We start from the raw sequence: 20,169 nt of genomic DNA, 5'->3' as shown, positions 1-20,169 counted from the left end.
AAAGAAAGCCAAAAGTGATGCTGTGGCTTCCTGATTTGTCATCTTGGACAGGCCGAATTACATTTCCCAGAATTCCCTTTCCTGTGTTTTCCCCTTCCAGTAAACCACAAAGAGATTCTGTTGTAGGCTTAATAGGGCAGAAGTGAAACAATGATCCTTTGTTAACTCTCACACATTGTAGCTTACCTGCTGGCTTTCTTTGCCAGTAGGAAGCTGTGGCTGGGCCTGCAGCTAACTCTCCTTTCCTCTGGCTCCTCCATCTTCTTCTATAATCTATTGGACCAGAGCACCATACCCAAAGAGGCTGGCTACAGGACACTGCCCCATCCAGGTCAAGAGCTTGAAGAACTGACCTGGACTTCGGGCAGTCTTCATAGGCTCCAGTTTGTGCTGGTGGGTTCAGTCGTGTCCTTGCTCTTACCTAACTTTGTGTCCACCCTCTCTTTCCCACTGTCTGCCTTGTGGACTTAAGCTCCAGCATCAGGTGTGATGATAGCAGCCTTACCAAGACTGCATAGCCAGCTCCCACAACGGTAGGAAGTCAAGAATCCATGGAATGTTTTAATTATCCTGAGCTGCAAATGTAGTTTTGTGTTATAGCATGTGATTAGCATGAGCGAGGCCCTGGTTTCAATCTCCAACATCGAAACAAAAGCAAAATCTTGTGATTCCACTTCTTTAAATCCTGATGGATGCATGTAATAGAATCTCAATGGAAGGACTAGGAGAAAGAAGAATCCCAGCAGCCCCTCTTCCAGGCCAGCATGAGGGTTCTCCTGACAATCAAAATTCTGTCTGAGCCTCCTGGGCCACAGGACCTTTGCACAGCAGAAGCCACTGAGAACTCCTATGGATATTTCTACAAGTTTGGATGCACAGATGAGCTGTCAGAAGCACTTGACTTCCTATCTTTTCATAAGAGAGAGAGAGAGAGAGAGAGAGAGAGAGAGAGAGAGAGAGAGAGCCAGGAGCCCATAGAAATAAATGGCCCAGTGGACCAGCCTTAGCATTCCAAATCAAAATGACCATGAAATAATGTTTTACTCTGCATCAGCTGCCCTGTCTGCTCCAACTATCAGCTGAATTGCCTGCCACAATAATTATTTCATCTGCCAAGGTGAAAATCTTTTAGCAACCCATAAATGCTTTAGTGACAAAGTCCCAGGGATCTTGGAAAGGAGGAAAATGGAAGTCAAAGTTGGAGATAGCAGGAAAGAAGGCACCTCTGATAGGAAGAGAAAGCCGGTTTCTGCTTCCACCAGCAGGCTTATCCAAGATGTCAGCTACCCCATGGAAGAGGGGGACACGATTGCCCCCAAGTGAGCCTCTGGATGCCAAAAGTTTGACAGCAAGGGCACAGGAAGGCAGAGAGGTAGGTCTGAGCAGGGTACTGCTACATAGACAATATACAAGTCATTATGGGCTGTTTAAGACAGCTATGTGTATAACTATGTCAAGGAATGTCTTCAAATGCAACCATCGGCTTGGATCTTAATCAGGGCTCAATAGTTGCAAGGATCAGAAACCTCATCAGGCCAATTAAAATCTAAGGGGGGGCAGGGGTGCCAGAAGTACATCTACCCTGACAACTGGGAGACCGGAAGACACCTCCTCAGTTCACCTCTGTCTCCAGGGCCACATTGCTTCTCAGCTCTGCTCCTTTCTAGAAGTCTGCTCTACAATTCTGGGCAGACTGGATGTCTCTGGTTATAGTCCTGCTCCCTGTTCCTCCAACACTACCTGATATTACAGTTCCTGGGCATACCACCAGCTGCCTGACCACCTCTCGGGAACTGGGGCTTGGATCACACATCCCAAATGAGTGTGCTGCAGCACATCATTCAGTCTATGGACAAGGATTTGCTTCTTAAGCACCTCCCAGGGTCCCACCCCTAGTAGTTGCTGTGGATTACCGAAGCATGGTGTTTCAGAGTTGCTGTTTACAAGGCACAGAAGAGAGGAGAGATCTGATGCACGCAGAAGAAACTGCAGGAGAGGAAAACAAATGAGGGCTGGAAGGGTCACAAGAGCTCTTTGGCAGATGTGGAACCTGCACCGGAAGAGGAAGGATGTTAATGGTGGTTCTTCCACAGGCAACCAAAGACCAGAAGTGAGAATGAGGTGGGATTGTAGGAAGTAGTAAGTGTCATGAGATGCAATTATGGTGTCGAAGAGCAATCAGGTAAAGTTTGAAATGGCAGGCCTGGAGCTTGGAGCGAAAACTAAACTGCATTCTATGTGATAGCGATTCTCAAACTTTATTCCCTGGTGGACTTCTTAACCCACACATCACTGGACCTGAGCCTCAGAAGTTCTCATTCAACTGGTCTGGGGCAGAGTCTGAGAATTTATATTTCTAAATGACTTAGTGGATCTGTCTGCAACAGGTCTAAAGGTGATGTGCAGGGTTGATAGGCAAGGCTCCAAGAGAGAAGGGTCCAGGTGGCTTTATAGCAAAAGTAGGACAATGCCACTCTGATGCAGGCCAATGGAGAATGTAGGGAGAGAAGGGCCCATCTAAGAGGTATGGCATCTGCCATAGACCAGACAATGCCCAGAGTTCCTGGAGAAATGAGGCCACATGGGATCCAGTTCCTGCACTTGAGGCACAACAGCCTATCAGTACTGTAGAGAGAGAAGGCACACTGAGAAGGCTGGCAGACCAATGCAAGGAGGTAGGGTGGCCTGGCTGGGACTCACGCAGGTCTGGGTTCATATCTTGGACCCACCACTCTGTACAATGCCCTCAATGTGTCCCTCAGCTCCAGGCATGCAGAATCTTGATTGTGGGCTATGGCCCCCACGGAAGTGTGAGAATTAACAAGGCCAACACATGCCACAGAGCACCATACTCCAACAGAGCAAGCATAAGTAATATCAGTTCTTGTTTTCATTATCATCATATCAAAGTTTCTAACATGTAGCAACTTTTCACACCTTTGACCTTCTCAACACTCTTATGAGCAAGCACCATGATTATGAGAGAGCAATCTGTTCAGGTTTGTCTGACATAGTCCCAGTCTATTCCAGCTCGGTTGATTCATTATTGAAACTACTCCTTTCACTCCACAAATATCTTGGTTCAGGAGATAAGTGATAGGATTCCCTTAATTATTACCCCTTGATTACACATTGGGAAACTGAGGCGTAGAGAAATTAAAGAACTTACCCCAAGCCGTGCACTTGTCAAGTGATAGAGCTAAAACTGGCAGCTTGAATGTGAAGGGCATACTTGAAACTACTTCATCATACTGCTGGCTGAAGAGAGTATGAAAGCACACTTTTTCTGCCTTCAGACTTTGGGGATGAAAGCTGTCCATCCATTCAGGCAGAGACCATTCCCCAAGCCAATGGACTACGAGGTAGAAACAAGGAAAAACTGCCAGGCATGATGGTGCACACCTGTAATGCCAGCACTCAGGAGGCTGAAGCAGGAGGATCCCGCAAGTTCCGCCAGTCTGGTCCACATAGTGAGCTCAAGGCCAGCCTGAACCACAAAGCAAAACTCTGTCCCCCTGCAAAAAAAAAAAGAAAAAGGAGCAGCATGCTTGGAGAGGTGAGACACAGATATGTCAGTGGCACCAGTACAGGCAGGAGAATGGCTAAAGCCACCTATAGAAAACCATGCACTCGGGGTGCTTCTTCATTACTCCTGTACAGGGAACCCCTCTTCTGAGTCAAAACAGATCCCCTCCAGAGAGAACATTCCATCAGGGCTCAATCCAGAACCTCTGCAGAGTATGAAAATCTAAACAAACAGAAACCCTGTCTGAGGAATGGATGCCACCGGAAGAAAGCAAAAGAGCTGTCTTACATAGAAACTAGCTCTGTGAGAGACAGAACTTCTGGTGCAAGGGAAACCTTCCATATCTCTTGCCCAACCCCAAAGAGTCTGTTCAGTTTTCAGTCTAATGTGGGTATGCTAATTCACTGTGATGTGATCCAAAGAAAACTCCAAGTGCTCTGCTCTCCCTTGGCTCATTTTCTCTCTCTACTTCTACCCTTTGCACCTGAGTTTCTATCAGTGACTTTCTCATTGACTGAGTTTCAGGAAACCTGAGTTGATCAACCCAGACAAATGGTAGCAGAGAGAAACTTCCTAAAGGGAGGAGGGCTCTATCCTAAACCTGCCATAATCACAGATTCAAAGCAAATTTGAAGTGATTTAGGAAGTGTCTATAGCTTCCCCTCCCTCCTCTAGTACCTGCCAGTGAGCTAAGAGAGGAATGGTGCCTGTAAAGCAACATGACTGCAAGCTACAAGGACTACTAAAGTCATCCAAGTGCTTTCTCCAAAATAATCACAGTGATGGCAGACACTTGTATAATGGAACCCAGCATAGCAAAATTTCTCGCATTGTGTCTGAGTTTCAGAGGGAGAAATAATCAGAAAGAACTTTACCAAAAGGAAAACAAATATTCTATTGTAGTAGGAAAGAACGGTGAGATGTTTCTCTGAATAACAAACTGAATGGGAGTTTCCATGCTTCTGAATACAAGGCTTGAAGAAATGTTCAGTAACCCTTGGCTTAATTATCCATAACAACTGAGACAGTTATTGAATTGTCATTGTTTTAATTATGGCACATTGATTGTGATATATGTGATATGTGAACCTCAGCCCTGTTTCACAAGCACATTTAACAACTAAATCATGTAAAAAGGTGTTTGGGTATGTGATCTGGAAGTAATTTTATTAGCACTAGAACTTTCTCTTCTTTTCCCTGGGAGCTAGGAGAGCTTCAGAAGAGTTAAATTCACTCAAAGTAAAACTTTATTTGTTCAAAATTTCCCTCAGCTTTCCAAATCTAGCTGGTGAGGATGACCTTCCTACTGATTAGAAGCTGACTTTCAGTCTTAGATAGTGTCTTAGTAACTTTTCTCATTGCTGAGATAAAATACCTGACACACAAAGCTCACAGTGTGTAGAGGTTTCAGTCCATAATCAGCTGGCTCCAAAGCAAGATGGCATGCAAGAGGGACATCTCAAAGGAGAGCGAGATAGTTTGTGACAACGCAGGGCAGGCAGAAGGCAGCAAAGCAGCAAAATATTGAAGCAGCCAGCCAAGCACCAAGTGACAACAGCAGCCTTCTTTCTGTCTCTTACATTTTAACCAGGCGAGGTAGCACCACGCCCAGGGTGGGGCACCCTTAATCCTAGCATTGCACCCTGAATCAATTCCAGCATCACACACCCCTGAAAAGCCCTACTTAGGAGAGTGTGAGGCTTTAGGGGGACACTTAGATACTAACCGTAATAGAGGGAAAAGCCTCTCTTCTGGCTTTAGGTTTTCTTTCTAAGAGCAGTTCATGTTCTTTATGTCCATCAGAGCAAATATTCAAATATGTTCAGTAGTGATAAATTTTTGTGTTTTGAGTAATATTTTCTTTTGGAAACAACCAAAAGTCATTCAGAGCCCAGTCAGATGATTAATAGGAGGAATGAGCTTGAATAAAATATGCATATACAGGACCCTGGGGTGTTGAATGCTTTACAAAAAGGGCAGGGGAGGGGCACATACATTGCAGAGTCTTAAATTGGGTTTCAGTCGGTTCAAGACTTCTAATTCTACCCTACTACCCTTCCCTCATGCTTCAATAAAGCTACATTTGTCTGGTTTGGTGGGCTGCTTTACTCCTTGGGGGACAAAGAGCAAAAACTCAGTGAGCCCACTTTCTGGGAAAGGAATTTGTGGTTATGTCATCTGTCTTAGCCTGTGTTCTGTTGCTATCCCTGAATATTGAAGACCAACATATAAAGAAGAGAGGTTTAAAGCACAGGGACCCAAGTACAATCCCTGGTACCAAAAAAAAAAAAAAAAATACAGGTTTATTTAGCTCACAGTTCTAGAGGCTGGGAAGTTAAAAAAGCCTGGCAGTGGCAACTGGTGAGAGTGTTTCTGCTGCATCATGATACAGTGGGAGGCATCATATGACAAGTCAGGCAAGCTGCTAACTTGGTCTCCCTCTTGTTGTGAAGACACTAATGCCATCCTAGGGGCCCCAACCTCATGATCTCATCTGGCTCCACCCCCAAATATGATTAATATGAATGTAGGTATTATATTTTCAACCATGAAATTTTTCTTTCCTTCTTTCTTTTCTTTCTTTCTTTCTTTCTGTTTTGTTTTCATGGTACTGGGGATTGATCCCAAGGGCACTCTACTACTGAACTACATGCCTATCCCTTTTTGTTTTGGGACAGGACCTTGCTAAATTGCCCAGGCTGGCCTTGAACTTGTGATCCTCTTGTCTCAGACTCCAAAGTAGTTGGGATTACAAATATATGCCACTATACTTGTCCCACACATGAACTTTTGAGGAACACATTCAAACCATAGCACCACCCCTATTCCAAAACTTGGCGTGAAGGCTTCCAGGACCTGAAGTCTAGTATTCAACAGAGATGAGATGCATCTGTTGCTTCTGCCTCTCTCCTTCCTTTTTTTTTTTTCTTTTTCTTTTTTTTTTTTTTTTTTAATACCTGGGATTGAACTCAGGACTCTGTACTTGCGAGGCAGGAATGGCACCACTGAGCTAAGTCCCCAGCCCTGCTTCTGCCTCTCTTTCCTGGGCCCCCAACTACCATGGCTCATAGTACCTCTACTTCTTTCAATGTTTCCTCCTTATCCTCTTTCTCAGCTAGATCCCAAAATCTAATTTGGGATTTGATTCCAATTTGGGAATCCCAAATTAGAACCCAAATCTAAATCTCGAAAGGGAGTCAGAATACTTGCCTTAACTCTTCACTACCAGCCCATTGGGTAGAGCCTTGCATACCCAGAACCCTCATCCATCCCCAAGCATGTGGCCATGGGAGAGAAGCTTCAGCTAGAAGGTTACAGAGGGATCATTACAGAAGGCTCATCAGTAACAGCAGTAATGCTGCTCATCATGATAGACAGTGATGCATGCCATATACTGAGGGCAGGGCATGTGCCTCTCGCCTTGCCACGCCTTTTGTACGCATGTTCTGCAAGGCTTATGAACACAGTCTGTTCAATTCTGAAGAGATAGCATGACAGGCAGTAGTAGAAAATTCCAACAACTTCTTTCTTCCGTTCTTCCACCATGCTAAAATTCAGTAGAATGACTTCTTGCCTCTTTTCCTGGCTAAAATAACCAAAAGGGTAATTGCAGTATCTTCTCCCATCCCTGACCCAAAATAAGTCTACAGGGAGGCAGCAAGGATTCCAGCCGTCCTTTGTTCTTGTCACCCTGAAGTATAGCAGGGAATAATGGCCAAGTGGATTCAGTATGTGGCCCTTGGATGATCAGTGGCCAGACAAAGGCCATCTGCACTCTTGATTCTTCTTGAAACCATTCTTGCAGTCTGGGATAGAGTTTAAGCCTTCTGAGAAGGCAGAGCTAGCTCCGTGATGTGATTTTAGGGATCGGCAACTCCGTCTCTCCCTTCTGAGATTAATTCTTTGTTCTTTATTTTGTTTGTTTGTTTGATTTATTGGTTGGTTGGTTGATTTTTGAGGTGCCTATGTTGTCTAGGCTGGACTCAAATTTATGCACTCAAGCAATCCTCTCATCTAGGCCTTCTAAGTAGCTAGACTATAGGTGTACACCATTCCCCGCTCCCCCAGGTTGTCTGTATTTCTAGGTCAACCTTATCATAAGGTGCATACCCCTTTCTAAAGGATAATTGATTGGGTTTCATCAGCCAAAACCTTTCAGGGAAAGATGACAGCTGTGTGAGGAATGAAGTCTTTTTTCTACAAGTGTCCTTACTCTACCATTGAAAATGTACAACCTATTGTGTTCGTGTCCAAAATGAAGGAAGCAGTTTGCTCCTAAGATAGGAAGGCTGAATCACATCCAGTTCCTAATCTCCCATGCTCCTTGCCTATGTTTCTCATATTTGTCTGATAATAAGAATGCCAAAAATGCATAGTCCTAGGTCCCTACTAGATTGCCTATCCAGAATTTTTAGAAAGGGGCCTAAGGATCTGTATGTTTATAGCACTCTGAAAACTTTCATCACCATTCAAATTTGGGACACACTGCTCATTCTAAAATCACTGATTTCCCCCCTAACTCTGCCAATTAAATCTTTCTCTACCTCCAATGGTTTGGGAATGTAGGCAAGCATGGGCCCCAGTAAACACCACGATGTTTATCGAGCCACTTCCTGTTCTGCATCCTTAGTCTCATCTGGAAAATTGAAGTGTTTTACTAGATCACTTGATATAACCATCTACCATTTGCATTTGGCAGCATGGGCCCTGAAAATCAACTGCCACAGTATCTTCCACAATTTTTTGAAGCTGTTTTCCAGAAAAGTCCCCAGGGCAAGAGCAAAGTAAGGGCTCCAGGTCTCTGTGAGATAATGCCTGGGAACTTCCAGAGAGTGTTAGCCACCTCCTTCTCCCAAGTGTGTCCCGCCAAGCAAGTTCTCAAACAGTAATTCCCATAGAGTTTCTGTGCCTACCCTGTGCATACTTCCTACCACCCTCCAGAATTTACCAACCCTAGGAAGGTGGGCAGTGGGCTACTTCCCATCACAGTTAATCTCTTGTCACACTGTGGTGCCTTAGACGTGCCATTTTCTCCTTCTGGCCTCTGTTCTACCCAAACACCTCACCCGCTCCAACCCTCACCCCACATACACTCCAGGCATAGCCTGCTCTTTCTTTCCCGCCCCATCCCCGCCCCCAAAAAACCGCTCTGCTCAGTCTCCTGCCCCTGCTTCAGGGGTCTCTTGCTCCTCCTCTCCTGCTCAGCACACTCCCCACCTCCCAGCAAATCTCCCCATCACCCAAGGGCTCCCCCAGTCTCGAGGTCTCCCCCACCCGAAGAGCCTTCTATCGCTCAGCACCCATTTCCTCTCCGGGTTCTCTCCCTCGCCCTCGCAGGGCCTGCCCAGCCCCCTCCTGCGCTGCCCAACACAGAGACTTCTGGACCGAGTGGTCCGGCGCTATGCTGAGGTGGCCGACGCTGGCAGCATCTTCATGGACCACTTCACCGACCGCGACAAGTTGCGTCTGCTCTACACCCTGGCTATCAACACGCACCCCATCGTCCTACAGGTACGGAGACCCTGCAAGCCCTCCAGGTTGAGGGTTCATCCTCCGTTTCCAGGGGCGGGCCCTGGGTCCATTTCTGTTCCCCTCTTCACGGCACACCTTGAGGACACCGGCCTGTGTGGGTACCTTACGGCATTCAGTGAGTATTCGTTAGTTTCTGCAATGTGAAAGTGCCATGGCTGCTGCTGAGGAAAGAGGTATGGGAACAAAAAGGTGGAGATGTGGGTAGGAAAAGACCACAGCCACTTTACTGCTTTTTCAAAAAATAGTCTTATTAGTATCTGTTTGCCAAGCATAATAAATCTTGGAGAATTGGTACCTCTCCATCTTAAAGCTCTGTCCTCCCCACCCCGCACACTCCATCCCGTCTTCCCCATTCCTAGATCCCTTTCTCATCTCTACGAAGTCTGGCTCCATGTTTCCTATCATCTATCTTTTATTTTGCTCTTTAAATTATAAATTATACTTTGAGTTTTTCATATAAGAGAAACCGTGCAATATTTAACATGCTATGTCTAATTTATTTTGCTTAGCATCATAGTCTCAAAATGCATCCATTGCCCTACAAGTGACTCAAATTTATCTTTCTTTAAGGCCAAGTAGTACTCCACTGTGTATAAATACCATCTTTTCTTTATCCATTCATCTGTTAATGGACATATAGGCTGCTTCCAAGATTTAGCCATTGTGAATTGTGCTGCTATAAACATAGGTATGCATGGATCACTGTAATATGATGTCTTTAACTCTTTAGGGATGATACCTAGAAAGGGAACAGCTGGGTCAAATGGAACCTCTAGTTTTTCATCTTTTATAGAATTGCCATACTGATTTCCATGATGGTTGTATCAGTTTACACTCCCACCAATATAGAAATGCTCACCTTCACTTCTTGTGGTAGCAGAAGGGCTTTGTGAAGGAAGGCAACTTTGATCAGTGCCTCAACGATCAGATTTGAGCAAGCTCAGGAGATGGGAAAATAGCCAAAGAACAACTCACTCAGAGCTGTGCCTATAGCTGTGCTTGGAAAGAAAAAAAATGGAAGTAAATTAAATGTCTGTCAATAGGGAAATGATCCAACTAATGAGTATGTGTTAGGGCCCTGGAATATAGGCATAGTGGTCCTGCCTTCATACAACTTCCACCTGATGGCAGAGACAGATGCTTAACATGTAAACAAACATCCATGTAAAATGAGAGTCCAATCCCCCTGACCCCAAGGCTTAGGCCACAGAGATCACATAATGGCCACAAAGGAAACCATGAAGTAGGAAGGGGACATAAGCAACAGAAAAAGAAGAGAAAGAGAGGGAGAGGAAGGAGAAGAGACAGAAGGAGAAGGGGAAAGGTGCAGGTAGAGGAGAAAGGAGCCACCGAAGACAGTTCATATATATTGGCCCAAGGGATGCCAGCTGAATACATAACCAATGACAGCTTTCATTTATTGAGAACTGGCTATGTGCCTGGTATTGTATTGGGTGCTTGATACCATTATGTCAGTTAACACTCACAGTGGCCCTCTGGAAATATTATTGTCCCCTTTTCTAGAGGTTAAATGGGACTCAGAGATCTGAAATGACTTTGCTAAAGTCACTTAGTGTCATGGATCAACTCCAAAGCCAGAACTGTCCGATGTCCGAGGCTGTGCTATACATGCTAAGTCCTGCCTGGTAACATCAACATTCACAATATTGGCAGCAGGGATGGAATTACTCTTTGTCGTGCACTCACAGAAGTCTTTTTCCAGTTGTTGCAACTTTGTTTGGTGACAGTAGACCATTCCTAGAGCTCTTGAGAGTCCTAGGCTAGGACCAGGGGCCTGGGATGCTACCACTCAACCCTGGGCTCCACTCACCAAGGGCATAGTGTGGAGCCCTTGCATATTTGTTTATTCATTTGTTTACTTTTGTAGTACTGAGGATTGAACCTGGACCTTTACCCTGAGCTTCATCCCCAGCCTGATTGATTGACTGATTGATTTTGAGACAGGGTTTCACCAAGTTGCTAAGGTGCCCAGACTGCTCGAACGTGTAGTGTTCCTGCCTCAGCCTCTAAGACTGTGAGGATCACAGGCATGCACAACCACACTCAGCTGAAGCTGCACATTTAGACAGTGACAACAGGTGTGGGATCTCCCTTCAAGGCACATAGCAGGAAAGGTTCTCCTCTGGTCAGAGGAAACTCAAAAAGCAAGTGGGCATGGCTTCTTCATAATGAGAATTAAAATGGGCAGAAGGCGACAGAAAATTATCAAAGAAAGATGACTTTGTCCTGTTTTGTTTTCACAGTGCTGGGGATGGAACCCAGTGCCTCTTTCATGCTACGCAAGCACTCTACCACTGAACTATACTCTCAGCCCAACTTTATTTCTATAAGAAGGAGAACAAGGGAAAAAGCACCAGGTTTTTACTGTTTTTGTTATTTTCCCCATAGTTGAAAGAAATACGTTACTAGATACAGCTACTTTAATCGGTGGTCAAGAAAGACCAGCCAGGATTGCTTACCCCCTTTTTCATGTCATAGACTGACAAGTTTGGGGCTCTGACAAGGAGTCAAGCCAGGCCGGCTGTGCTTCCCTGGGCCAGCAGCATTAGGCCTTCTGCGATGTTCCAATCTGTGAAAATGTAGTTTCCCCAGCCAGACAGGTTTGCCCAAGTCTGGAAGGAGAAAGATTTAGAGATTTAGAGCCTCGAATTACCCAAGGGCCACCTTCATGACTTTTGTCCTATCCAAGAACCAAGAAACTGCACTGTTATTTTAATTTTTTTTAAAGACTGGGGAAGGGAGATCTTGCTATGCTGCCCAGACTGGCTCAAATTCTTGGGCTCAAGGGATCCTTCTGTCTCAGCCTCCTGACCACCTGGGACCACGGACACATGCCACTGCACCACAGCTTGCACTATTTTTTTATTAAGTTTTTTGGTGCTTCTTAGATATACAGTACAGTTACATTCATCACTGGGATCTTGTACCTTTACATGATGTATCTTGGTTCTTATTTTTTCCTCATATTCCTGCCCTCTCTTTACCCCCTCCACCCTTCCCTATTTACAAAGACTTTGTTTTGATTTTTTTCCCTTTCTCATACTTTTTATTTATCCTTCTTTCCTTTCCCCTACCTTTTCCCACTTCCCCTACTCCTTTAGCCCTTTTCTTCCTACTTCACATTATCAGTTATACAAATTGAACCTTATTTACACTTTTAGTTTTTCACACCAGAGAAACTATTCAGTATTTACACATGTGTGTCTTATTTATTTCACTTAAGAGTATGGCCTCAATACTTACCCACTTAGCTACAAATGTCTCTAGTTTCTCATTCTTTATGGCTGAGTAGTATTCCATTTTATAGAAAACCCACATCTTTATCCAGTCTCCAACTGATGGGCAATTGGGCTGTTTCCAAGTTTTAGCTATTACAAACTGTGCTGCTATAAACATTGGTGCTACTATATCACTGTGGTACGATTCTTTTAATTCTTTTGAAAAGATACCCAGCAGAGGGATGGCTGGGTCAAACAGAACCTCTAATCCTAGATTTTGTGAGGTATCTCCATATTAATTTCCATAGTGGCTACACCAGTCTGCACTCCCACCAACAATGGAGAAGGGGTCTTTTCTCCCCACAACCCCACCAACATTTGTGATTGTGTGATTTCTTGATAGCAGCCATTCTTTCCAGGGTGAGGTGGAATCTCAGTGTAGTTTTCATCTGCATCTCTCAAATGACCAGTGATGTTGAACATTTTTTCATGTATTTATTTGCTGCTTTTACTTCTTTGTCTGAGAAATGTCTGTTCATTTCAGAAGCCCATTTTTGAATTGGGTCTTTATATTTGGGAGGTTTGACTTTTCAACTTCTTTATATATTATAGATAGCAGACTTTTGTCTGAGGAACAGCTGGTAAAAATTTTTCCCACATTGTACATTGTCTCTCAGCTCTGTTGGTGGTTTCTCTTGCAGTGCACAAGATTTTTAATAAATGAGATCCCAGGTGTTGATTCTTTGTGCTAGGTCCCTTGCTACTGAGGATTTGTTCATAAAGTCTTTTCCTATGCCAATGTCTTCAAGAGTTCTGCCTAACTTATCTTCCAGCAAATTTAGTGTCTCTTTTTTAATATTTAGATCTTTATTTTTTTCCTCATTGAGTTTATTTGGTACATTTTAGGTATACAGTACAGTTACATTCATTATTGGGATCTTGTACCTTTACATGACAGATCTTGGTTCTCATTTTTTCCCCTTGTCCTGCCTTCCCTTCACCCCCTCCTCCCCTTCCCCTTTACAGACTTTAATCCACTTGGATTTTAGTTTAGTGCATGGTGAAAGATAGGGGTCTAGTTTTAATCTTTGGCAGGTTAAAATTCAGTTTTTCCAGCACCATTTATTAAAGAGGCTATCTTTCCTCCACTGAGGATGGTTGGCTCCTTTGTCAAAGATGAGGTGGCTGAGTGTGTCTGGAGTTGTTTCTGCATCTTCTAATCAGTTCCACAGATCCTTGGGTCTATTTCTTTGCCAGTACCATTCTGTCTTTATCACAGTGGCTTTGTAGTATAGTTTCAAGTTGGGGATTGTGATACCCCTTGCCTTGCCTTTGTTGCCTTGAATGCTTTTGCTATTCTAGGTCGCTTCTGGTTCCAAATGAATTTTTGGATTATTTTCTCTAGTTCTGTGAAATATACTGTTGGGATTTCAATAAGGATTGCATTGAATCTGTATAGCAATTTTGGTATATGTGCTGCCAAAGTGAGCACAGTATAGCAATTTTGGAAGTATGGTCATTTTCACTGTATATATATCCTACCCAGGAACAAGTGATGTCTTTCTTTTTTCTTATACCTTCTTCGATCTCTTTTTTCAATGTTGCACTATTATTACTTAAAAGTATTTTTTTCTTTCATCAGTAAGTTTTTCCCTTAGCTTTTTCCTAAGTAGTGATATCTGTGAAATCTCAAAGACTAGTGCTGTTTTCTTCAACATTACAACACTTAAACATATTTCCCTGAAGCCTGGATATCATAGCAGATCTGTTAACATTTCCATACTCTTCTTGAAAATGTTGAAATACAATCCACTGCACAGAAATGAGAGCAACCTCCTTCCTGAATCTTTCCATCCACAGCAATAAAAGTGTGGGGAGGGGGGGCAGGGGTATTGCCATGTTCCAAGAGGTATAAACACTTTGCCAATATTTTTTGAAAGCATTGATGCCTGTGAATGCTGATTTTCCTGTATGCATTCCAGGAGAGGGAGAGGGAGAGCTGTCTCCATGAGATTTTTCTCACATATGTCTGATGCCTGTTCCTTCCGGCTTGGCAGATCTTCCCCGGGGCAGAGGGCTGGCCATTGCCCAAGTACCTGGGTTCCTGTGGCAGACTCCTCATCAGCACCAGCACCAGGCCTCTGCAGGAATTCTTCGGTGCGCCTCCAGACCAGGCAGCTGACATTGCCTACCAACTCCTTGGTGTCCTGGAGTCCCTGAGGAGCAATGATCTGAACTATTTCTTCTACTTCACTCATGTCGATGCAGGCATGTTTGGCATCTTTAATAATGGGCATCTGCTCATCCGGGATGCCAGCGCACTGGGCGTCATCGACAAGCAGGAAGGTACCCAGCATGGGCCTGGGCTAGCTGTCAAGGGAGATGTCAGGGTGACAGCAGCTAAGGAAGAGTGACCTGGGGTCACACTGTTGGGCCTTTCCAAGCTCTGTATGTCACCGTGAGAGCAACCCAAATTCAGAAAGTGTTCAATGCCCTTTGAAATATCCCTCACTCCCATCTGAATTTCTGCTCCAGCTCCAGCTCCAGCTCCAGCTCCAGCTCCAGCTCCAGATCCAGAGGGGAAGTGAATTTGTCCTTTTCCACAGGGGGCATTGTCCATAGTGGCTCATCCCCAACCACACCCTCCCAAGGCAGTGCTGTTGTGTAATTGGGTCTGTGGGCCCTGGGAACCTGCCCTGGCTGGCCCTACTCACACACATAACTCCTGGGCCCATCTCCCCTTCAGAGCCTTTCTTATCAGATGCCTTTATCCTCAATCCAAAACTTAAATATCTGGGTGATTCACTGGTACATTTTGCAATCCATGTTGGCACATTTACTTTTTAAAAAATTTTCAAATTACAAAACGTGGGCCCAAATGAGTTGTGTGAGTGAATCATGTTTCTTTCTACGTGTGAAGGCTTATCCAGCATTTAGAACCCTTTAAACATCCCCATTTTCCATGGTGATCAAATTTTCTAAGCTCAATTATAGGACAAAGGATTTTCTTTTCCTATTTCTGAATTTGTTTATGTAAGGAAGTCTACAAAGATAGAAAAATTAAACCACACTTACTCATTTCCTTATTTGCCTTTATTAAGAAGAATCAAGTAAAAAAAAATCAGGCTGATTCCAGAATATTCAGGCTATGTAAATCATTGAATATCAGTTCTATACCAACCTGCTAAATGCAACTTTTCAATTACCTGAGTTTTTTCCCCCCTGATTTTATATTTTAAATGGGAAAATGAAACTGGTCCTAATAATTTCCTGAGTTCCCTAATTTAGTAATGATAGGTGAATAAAAATATGAATATGACTCCTATAATTGTATGCCTGGCTTCTGGTAGGAATAAGAGGATTTTTCAAGTTCTGGCCTCTACCACTGTAGCAGAGAGAGAGAGAGCTCTTTCCACATTATTATCAGAAGGAACCATTGTGTCCTTGGACCCTTAATCTCCTGGCGACAAGGAAATATGAGGAGACCAAACTGCTTCCCCTAGCAAGTCTAATTAGTGGTGCCTTCTCCCAAGGAGAACAGGTTGTAGGGTGTGTGATATTTTCTATTTCTTTTCCAGGCAGCCAAACGGCCACCAAGACCAGAGAGAACCAAGATGTTTTCAGTTGCCTGGTTTCTGGCTGCCAGGCCCAGCTGCCCTCCTGTGACACCATCGCTGAGAAGCATAACCTCGTTTTGGTATGTCAGCAGTTGCTGCCTCGACTTCTCCAGGGGAAGTTCCCCTCCCCAGTGCAAGAAGAAATAGATTCAGCTGTTGCTCATTGTGGCAAGAGCTCCCACCCAGACTCAGAGGTCCTCTGGGCTGCTAGCCAACTGAAGGACATCTTGAGGTCCCTGAGAACCTGTGACCCGAGATTTGCCTACCGCTATCCAGACTGCAAATACAGTGATAGGTTCTGAGGGTCTGGAGCCCAAGCTGACCTGAGAGGATAATGCCCTTTTGATCCGTCCTCCCCATCCCCCAACCACCAGGTTGCTGCCGTTTTATAAGCAGCAGCTCCATTGCACATGTTAGGAGAAATACATTTATTTCTCAGGGACTGAGGACACTTAACCTAGGAGGGGAAATTATGTGACATAACATGATTGCCCCTAATGGCTGGGAACTTCACGGCAGAGCCCAGGGGTGGGCATCAGAATACCCTGTGTTGACACTCACTTGACGTCTTTGAGCCTCTGTGTCTCCTGTTTGCCACCAGACTGTCATGATAGTGAAGGAAGAGAGAGATGTGAGGAGCCCGGGACATATGCTCTCTACCCCCTGTCCAGGTAGGAGACACCTCAAGGTGTAGAAAAGAGCCAGAGCTAAGAGAAGAGGAGTCAGCAAGAGCCAGGGTATTAGTCCAGGTCATCTATGAAGTGGATGTCAAGCTAGGAGTGCACAGGTATGAATGTTCTTAGGGGAAACGACTGTGAGAAAAACAAAGAGCAGGCAAGCAAAGGCCCGGGGGACTGCCAAGAAATGCTAGTGCCTGACCCCAGAGAAGAGGAGAAGGCCATGGAAGAGAGGTTTCCAGGGTGCCTTCGAGACAAAGCCTGCCCCCAGAGGACTCCTCTTGTGTCCTGGCTGCACTGAGTCATCAGCGGGAACTGATGTGGGAAATGTGGCCTCACAGAGACAGATTTCAGAGCTCAGCCCCTACGACACAGACAGAGTCAGTTCTGCTCCCTGAGAGGCAGAACATTCTCATTGTGGCCACAGACTTGGACCAGGGTTCGGTTCTGTCCACACCATATGCTCCAGTGCACAATTCCTTAGCGTCTGTGAGAGTTTTCATTCAAATTTGACCTCACAGATCACTGGAAAAATATTTTTTCAAGGTCAGCCAATAGAACATATGCTACTCAACATTTAGTTTGCTTTATACCTTTTATATTAAGTATCTGGCCACGTGGGCTGTGGGCCTCCATGTACGCGCTTATCAGCTCCAGGAGCAGCAATGAGAGGACTCTTAGGTCTTTGCCCAGCTTCCTGCCAGCCCTCTACTCTCAGGAACCTTTCAGTCTACCTCCTCTTTTCTACCTCTGAATCAGCACCTTTCAGGTCAGAACACCTGGCTTAACAGACCTCATTATGCAGATGGGGAAACTGAGACCCACGGAGGAAGAGTGATCTGCTGAGATAGTCCCAAGAACTCCCACTACCAGCCCATGCTCTTCTTTTCTTCTCCATCAGCCTCTAACTCTCACCCTCTGCTATCCAGTTCTGGTTTCTCCACTCACATCTAAAGATGAACACCCCTCACCCAGTCCTATTTTGTGGTGTCCTGGGTTGCCTTTTGGGTTTGCCTTTTGATCGCTCCAGACACTGCCCTATGGCATCCAATGACAGTGAAAATGATAGGTCAGGCTTGAGGAAGAGCAGGCTTCAGTTACCTGCAAATCATTGAAATTGAAATGGCTGCCTTCTGATTTGGTCTGACCACCCTTCCCACCTGCACAGTCACAGTCCCTCCTGAATGCAGCTGGCCACCGGAAGGAAACCATAGCCCACAGACCTCCCAGAGCTCCACAGAAGAATGACGGTTGCCACAGAGATCCTCCGATGCGTGAGGCAGGCCCCAAAGCATCTCTGTAGGTCCAGGTGTTCTTCCTTTGCTGGATTCTTCCACACAGTGAGTGACTTTTGATTGAGGTCCCTCCCCAGGGAGTCCAGAAATGGTCCTTTCCTAGGACTTGAGCTAACCCTCCGCTAAACCTCCCACTGTCTGTCCACCTGCATAGCCCTCCAGACCTCTTCTCCAGAGCAGTTGCCTGAGACTCTGAGGAATGCTCTTTCAAAACCATCATGTAATGTGAAGCTGCTCCATCTACACAGGAAGTGCAGCTCCAGGCCCCTCCCGAATCAGGACAAGGAAATCTTATGCCTCACTTGCCAGAGTCCTGGGAGAAAGCAAAGAAGAAAAACACCCAAGGATCCCCCAGGTGGCTGCTGGGAGACTTGGTTTTAGTATTAATTATAGTTGAATTCTATTTGTGCAGCTGTGTTCACATCCACAGTGCAAGCCAAGAGTTAAGGAAGGCCAGATAGATGTCAGGCTGGGCCCACATGTGCTTAGCAATGGTCTAGAAATGGTTCACCAGCTAGTGGCTTTTCGTGGGATATGGAGGTCACAGAGTTCCTTTTCTCATACACTTTCATGTCAGAGCAGATCTGTTGCTCTTATCAGCATGGCTGAAGATCACAGGCCCTACTCGGGCACTGTCTTCAGGGGACATTTTGCTCAAACCCCTCCTTCTGCTGACGCTCTGCTACTCCCTCTCTGTGGTAGAGCCAGAGAAGAGCCATCAGATCCCTCTTTAAGTGACAACTGTCTCCCCAGTATGGGGCTGCAGTCAGTAGGCTGCTTCAGCTGTCAACCCCTTGAGCCTCTGCCTCAGCCCTTCTGTGGCGTTGGCTCAGGGTCACACCCTTCCTAGGACATCATCCTATCTAGTGATCAGGTATGGCCAGGGGCCGTTTGGCCCCACCAAGCTACAGCTCTGACAGGCAGTTCTCATTCCAGAAATTCCCACTGAGCCAATCAGGACTCCGCTGGACCTGTACCACAGTCTAACCTTCCCCTGCCCATCCTCCTTCCTCTGCATTCTTCTTACAGGTGTTGGTCCCTCTTAAGCATCTTATGCCCCACAGTGAGCTGAAAGATATATCCGTATCCTACTCCCCAGAATCTGTGATGATTATCTGACATATGAAAAGATGCAACTAACTCAAGGATTATAAGAGAAGGAGTTTGTCTTGAGTAGAACAGGTAGACCCTGAGTGCCATCTCATGTCCTTACAAGAGAGAGGCAGAGGGAGTTTGAAAACAGAAGAGGAGTGATATAAAGATGGGGTGATGTGCCCACAAGCCAGGCAACCCTGACAGCCATCAGAAGCTGGGAGCGGCAGGGGACAGAATCTCCTCCAGACCCCCCAGAGGAGTGTGGCCCTGCATGCATTATATCCTTTATCTTTCCAGCTGAATTTCACAACACTTTGATTTCAGCCCAATGAAACTAACTTCAGACTTTTGGCCTCCAGAAGTGTGAGAAAATAAACTGCTACTGTTTTGAGCCACATGCTTTGTTATAATTTGTTATAGCACTCACAAGAAACTGACACACACACCAATGTCCATCTTAGTATCCGCTTCTACAGATCCCAACCTGCAACACTTCTCAACTCCAGTCTGCTGTGTTTCACTCACATGGGAGAGTACAATATGCATCCATATCCCCCTGAGTTTCTTTCCTGCATTGACAAGGCTCCATGCATCATTGAAGACCCTGTCTGGGTCCTATCCTGATGCCAAATTTGGCTTAACAGGCCAGCACTCAGAGATCACTTTCTGAATCTTTTCTCTGAATTCCTGGGCCACAGGTCTGTATCCCATTTGAAGCAAATCCCAGGGGTAGCCCAGAAAGATCTATGTCCCAGCCTCCCAACCAGTTGGAAGCTTCTCAAATGCAGTGGTGACAGGGATTCTTCATGTTCCTATAGTAATTCAGGGCAGGACCCAAAGCAGATGCTAGTTAAATGTTCTTACTAAGGACAATAACTGTATTCTTCAGCCCTTTTCACTTAGTGCTGTGCATATACCGGACTGTCCATGTGGAGGAAGGACAGAGCCACTTCCCCAGAAATAGTACCTGCCTGTCACCAGCCAGGAGAAAGGGGAGTCAACACTCCAATGACTTCATCCAGAACAAAATTATTGTCATGTATTCTCAGTCCTCCAGAATTTGATTAGAAGCATTAAACTTTCTTTCTTTCTTTTTCTTTCTTTCTTTTTCCTTCCTTCCTTCTTTCTTTCTTTCTTTCTTTTTCTTTCCTTCCTTCTTTCTTTCTTTCTTTCTTTTTCTTTCCTTCC

The 20,169-nt window shown here is 45.1% G+C and overlaps 1 protein-coding gene across 2 annotated transcripts in view; it reads left to right on the top strand.

Annotated features, from left to right (window-relative positions):
• The window catches only part of Dipk2b (divergent protein kinase domain 2B), a 38,960-nt gene extending 19,222 nt beyond the window's left edge, over positions 1–19,738 (top strand). Inside the window, exons 3-6 of one of the 2 annotated variants that reach the window (XM_010628370.3) lie at positions 8,864–9,037; positions 14,355–14,643; positions 15,876–15,994; positions 17,760–19,738. In XM_010628370.3, coding sequence (XP_010626672.1) covers positions 8,864–9,037; positions 14,355–14,643; positions 15,876–15,994; positions 17,760–17,894 — 717 coding nt within the window. In that variant the 3' untranslated portion in view covers positions 17,895–19,738. Of the gene's footprint in view, positions 1–8,863; positions 9,038–14,354; positions 14,644–15,875 lie in introns of both variants that reach the window. The other variant, XM_010628369.3, reaches the window with a different exon arrangement.
• The last annotated feature ends 431 nt before the right edge of the window (positions 19,739–20,169 follow it).

The sequence above is a fragment of the Fukomys damarensis genome, unplaced genomic scaffold (genome assembly GCF_012274545.1).
Source record: "Fukomys damarensis isolate Sample0158 unplaced genomic scaffold, DMR_v1.0_HiC HiC_scaffold_39, whole genome shotgun sequence".
Lineage (NCBI taxonomy): Eukaryota > Metazoa > Chordata > Mammalia > Rodentia > Bathyergidae > Fukomys > Fukomys damarensis.
The sequence above is the reverse complement of the archived record's forward strand: the minus strand, read 5'-3'. Positions and strand labels throughout refer to the sequence as shown.